Below are 5,267 nucleotides of genomic sequence, written 5' to 3'. Positions count from 1 at the left end.
AACTCTTGGCTAATGGGGCGTGTGGTGGAGGCCTTGCCAGGGGCCAAAGGTCTTGTCCGGAGCGTCATGGTTAAGACTAAGACCAATATCTTACAGAGACCTATCAATAAACTCTGTCTGCTCCTTGAGGCGACTGAGTGAAACACACACACACACACACACACACACACACACACAGTGCTCCATCTTAGAATCACGTGCACCTCTGATTCGTTGATGTCGTACTCTTACATTCTTTGATGTCATACATTTTTGGACGTCAAACTCTTGACATTTTTGGAAGTTGAACACCTTTACACTTCAACTCAGACTGAGATCTATGAACTCTTTTTCTACATGGCACCTTGTATATTTGTATATAGCTATGAACTGTAATAGTGCTCTGGTATAGAATGTTTTGTGTATTGGCTCTATGTCTGAATATTAAGTAATTGTTGTGCATTCAGGCAGTCAACAATTAGGGGCCGGTATGTTAGAGCCGATTTGGACATATTTGTGTAAAAGACTGAACATATGGAGCTCCATGTACATTTGTGTAAATATATTAACTATTAATGTAAATGATGAAATATTAGGTACGTACCATTATGATTTATATTTACCTGATTTGAGATATATTCATTTGTTGTTTGTGTAACTCAGTTTTTGTCCCCCCCTCTTGCCTATTCATTGTATTGTGGTAAGTGTGTTAGGATAAAGGCAGGAAGTTGTTTCGGGAGGGGGAGTCCTTGCTAGATGCGGGGAGCGGTATAGTTTTTTGACTTGATTGTATTTTTGTATTCCTTTCGCCTTTACCATAGCCACTGCCCAAGCCTGAAGCGGGGTTGAGTGTGGACTGTATGCGTGCCAAACAACCCCGCTTCAGGCTTGGGCAGTGGCTATGGTAAAGGCGAAAGGAAGCCACTTGATATGGAAAAAGCCACTACAATTCAACCCTCCCTCTGGAGCCCACCATGGGGGAGTCCTTGCTAGATGCGGGAGCGGTATAGTTTTTTGACTTGATTGTAGTGGCTTCCTTTCGCCTTTACCATAGCCACTGCCCAAGCCTGAAGCGGGGTTGTTTGGTACGCATACATCCATACATACAAACATACATACAGACAGGTCATAATATGTATTTTCCATATCAAGTATTCTCTGCTTTAAGTTGATTGGAGAATAATTTATTTGTTAGACATAAGAAGAATAAACATTTTTGTTGCACCATATCCCTGGATGTCATCGAATGTTTGGCCGTTTGGGAAACCTTGAGTGTGGACTGTATGCGTACCAAACAACCCCGCTTCAGGCTTGGGCAGTGGCTATGGTAAAGGCGAAAGGAAGCCACTACAATCAAGTCAAAAAACTATACCGCTCCCGCATCTAGCAAGGACTCCCCCATGGTGGGCTCCAGAGGGAGGGTTGAATGACCATGTCACTCCTTCCTTCAGTAATTCATTTTGAATCTTGCTGTGATCCAGCTCTTTCATAGCTTCCCCTAGCTCTCTGTGTGTTCCAACAAAGTTGGTGCCATTGTCTGTTCTGATACTTGTTACTGGGCCCCTTCGACAGATGAACCTGCGCAGGGCATTGATGCAGGAATCAGTATCCAGATAACTAGCAACTTCTAGATGGACAGCTCGACTCACAAGGCAAGTAAAGATCACACCATACCGCTTCACATGAACGCGGCCTCGCTTCACCTCTATGGGGCCGAAGTAATCTATGCCCACATAGGTGAAAGGCGGCAAATCAGGTGACACCCGATCTTGTGGAAGGTCGGCCATCTTCTGTTCTCCAGCTCTAGCTTGCATCCGCCTGCAAAAGACACAGCTCTTAAGGATCTTCCTTGCTAAAGAGTTGGCACAGGGTATCCAATATCGCTGGCGAAGTCTAGAAAGCATGTGACCTCTCCCAGAGTGGCCAACCTGCTCATGGATATGGAGTAAGATCAGTCTAGAGATGTAGGAGTCTTTTGGAAGGATCATAGGATTCTTTAGTTCCGTAGGCATAGCAGCTTTGCTTAACCTTCCTCCTACTCTCAGAATGCCATTGTCAACAATTGGATCAAGCTTACAGATTGAGCCACTTCTCTTGGCACATTGTTTTGCTTTCACAACTAGTGCAATTTCTTGTTTAAAGTGCTGTCGTTGTTCAAATCGGATGATGACCTTTTCTGCTTCATCTAGGTCATCCACAGACAGACTTTCTTTTCCAAACGTCAGTTTGAACTTGTCAATTTGTTCCTTCAGTGAGTTTGTCAGACTCTGATCTGGATCAGTTTGAGAGAGAATTTTCCTTTTCTGGCTTAACTGTAGAAGACGTTTCTTCAGTTTCAGCATCCAGGCAACTGCTTTCTTCAAGCTGTTCCATGTTGAATAGTACTCAATCAGTTTGCTGGTTGGACTCTTTTCTTCCACACTTGTACTGTTTACGATTACGTCTTCCCTCACCTCTGGATCATCCGGAGGGATGGAGTTAAGCTCCTCGGGGACTTTCGGCCATTGAGTTTCTGGTTTCTCCAGGAATTCTGGTCCATTGCGCCATCTCTTTGAGTTCAGGAACATTTCAACATGTAATCCTCTTGAGGCATCATCGGCTGGGTTGTGTTTGGAGTTCAAATACCTCCACTGTTTTGCTTTCGATAGGTCACGGATCATAGCAACCCTATTAGCCACAAAGGTATGGAATCGTTTGGTATCATTGCGGATGTATTTTAGCACAGACTGGCTGTCAGTCCAAAAAGTTGACTCCTCAAGTTCAATCTGGAGCTCCAACCTTAACATCCTGTCCACTCGCACTGCCAATGTTGCTGCAGCAAGTTCCAGTCTGGGGATTGTCATCTGCTTGAGTGGAGTCACCCTTGATTTCCCCAGAATGAATGCAATGTGAACCTTTTCCATACCGTTTGTGAACCTGAGGTAGCTTGCCGTGCCATAACCTTGTTCACTTGCATCACCGAAGTGATGCAGCTGTGCCGTCATGACTTGACCAAAGTTCTCAGGCTTCATACACCTGTCTATCTGGAATCTGGAGAGCTGGTCCAGCTCTGAGAGCCATCTCTGCCATGAAATAGAGTGTTCTTCAGGGATGACTTCGTCCCATCCACACTTTAGCTTGCAGAGCACTTGAAGAATTTGCTTTGCCTTTAATACAAATGGGGCGAGGAAACCTAATGGATCATAAATAGAGCTGACAGTTGAGAGAATACCTCTTCTTGTAAGGGGTCTGTTCTTGACAGTGACCCGGAAGGTAAATGCATCTCTTTCAATGTTCCATCGGATTCCAAGTGCTCTTTCAACAGGCAGCTTTTCTCTGTCCAGGTCCAATTCCTTTATCTGCTTGGCTTTGTGTTCATCAGGGATAGAAGCCAGCACAGTGCGGCTGTTGCTGACCCACTTGGTCAATTTGAACCCACCCTGAGAGCACACAACCCTGAGGTTTTTTGTGAGTGCTATGGCTTGTTCTTCTGTGGCCACTGACTTGAGGCAGTCATCAACATAGAAGTTGGACTTGACTGTTTGAATCACCTCTTCATTGTACCTCTCACAGTTGTCTTCTGCAGTCTTTCGCAGTGCAAAGTTTGCACAACTTGGAGAGGATATAGCACCGAAAAGATGAACCTTCATTCTGTACTCCTCCAATCTTTTGTTAGTATCACCGTCCGGCCACCATAGGAATCGCAGGAAGTCTAAGTAATCTTCATGGACACGTACTTGATGGAACATTCCTTCGATGTCTGCCATCATGGCAATGTGCTCTTGCCGAAATCTTAGCAAGACTCCTATAAGCGTGTTTGCCAGGTCAGGGCCTTGAAGGAGTTCACTGTTAAGAGATGTACCTTTATAGTATGATGAACAGTCAAACACTACTCGTATCGTTCCTTTGCGCTTATGGTGAACGCCATGGTGTGGTATGTACCATACCTTGCCTTTCTCTCTGAGGAGCTGTTCTTGTGGTACCTTCTCGGCGTAACCTTTTGTTATCATCTCTTCCATGAAGCCTTTGTACTCTGCAGCGTAACCTTTGTCATTCTTGAACTTCCTGATAATATTTAGAGCTCGCTGCTTTGCCATGTCACGATTGTTTGGCAGGACTACATCTTTTTTGCGAAAGGGCAACGGTAAGTAGTAGTGATGGTCTTTGAGGGTTATGGAGCTTGATACGATCTCCATAAACCTACGATCCTCAGCTGACATCTCACTTTTCTCTTCATACCCTCTCTCAGGGAAGTCATGGTTGTACTGATTTACAAGAAGAACCCCCAGGTCGGCCATTGAGATACGATTGGCCATCACCGTAGGATGTCCAGATTCTTCTGCCATGGTACAATTGTTAAGAGGACCGTTCATCACCCATCCAAAGAGGGTTTTCACTGCATACGGTCCGTTGCCTTGACTATTTATGATTTTCCAGGGTTCCATTGCCTTTGGAGCATTTACGCCAATCAGGAGTTCGACGTCGGCGTCAATTTCCTTCAACTGAACCTCTTTCAGGTATGGCCACCTTTTGAGATCTTTCTGAGTGGGAATATTTTCTCTTGTCACTGGGATCTTATTTTGGGTGTAGACCTTTGGTAATGCAAGAAATGTGTCACCTTCCACATTGCCAATCTCTAATCCAGATATCTCAAAGCTCTTGGTAGGACTCTCCTGCCCCATTGTGCGTAGCAGAATTTCAGTCTCACTGCCTTTAGCTTGCAACTGCCTCATGAGTCTCTCTGTACAAAATGTTGCTGAGCTACCAGAATCGAGAAATGCATAGGTTAACGTAGACCTGCTTCCATTTGCCATCTTTACTTGAACTGGCACAATCGCAAGTGCACAATCTGTACCGGCCCCGGTATCTTCACCAGCTTCCAGTGAAACAAGAGCACTGCTGACAGTCTCCTCCCGCTTTACTGCTACACCCCTGTATCGGCCTTCAGAGATCTAAATCTCTCTTCCTTCAATGTGCAGGATCGTGGGGTGCCTTCTTTGACATTTCTGACAGGTCATCCTTCTTTTACATTCTTTGCTTAAGTGTCCTCTCATCAAACAGCCAAAACAAAGGCCTTTTGATCTCAGAAACTCAACCTTGGCTTCGTGTGGCTTGCCTTCGTGTGGCTGTGTTAGAGCCGATTTGGACATATTTGTGTAAAAGACTGAACATATGGAGCTCCATGTATATTTGTGTAAATATATTAAATATTAATGTAAATGATGAAATATTAGGTACGTACCATTATGATTTATATTTACCTGATTTGAGATATATTCATTTGTTGTTTGTGTAACTCAGTTCTTGTC

At 44.5% G+C, this 5,267-nt stretch overlaps 1 protein-coding gene across 1 annotated transcript; it reads right to left on the bottom strand.

Annotated features, from left to right (window-relative positions):
• Positions 1–1,337: 1,337 nt before the first annotated feature.
• Positions 1,338–4,004, bottom strand: LOC135529093 (uncharacterized). The gene has a single exon (XM_064957996.1). The coding sequence runs from the start codon at positions 3,975–3,977 to the stop codon at positions 1,338–1,340; it is 2,640 nt and encodes an 879-aa protein (XP_064814068.1). The 5' UTR covers positions 3,978–4,004.
• Between the last annotated feature and the right edge of the window lie 1,263 nt (positions 4,005–5,267).

Source organism: Oncorhynchus masou, unplaced genomic scaffold (assembly GCF_036934945.1).
Source record: "Oncorhynchus masou masou isolate Uvic2021 unplaced genomic scaffold, UVic_Omas_1.1 unplaced_scaffold_1090, whole genome shotgun sequence".
Lineage (NCBI taxonomy): Eukaryota > Metazoa > Chordata > Actinopteri > Salmoniformes > Salmonidae > Oncorhynchus > Oncorhynchus masou.
The sequence above is the reverse complement of the archived record's forward strand: the minus strand, read 5'-3'. Positions and strand labels throughout refer to the sequence as shown.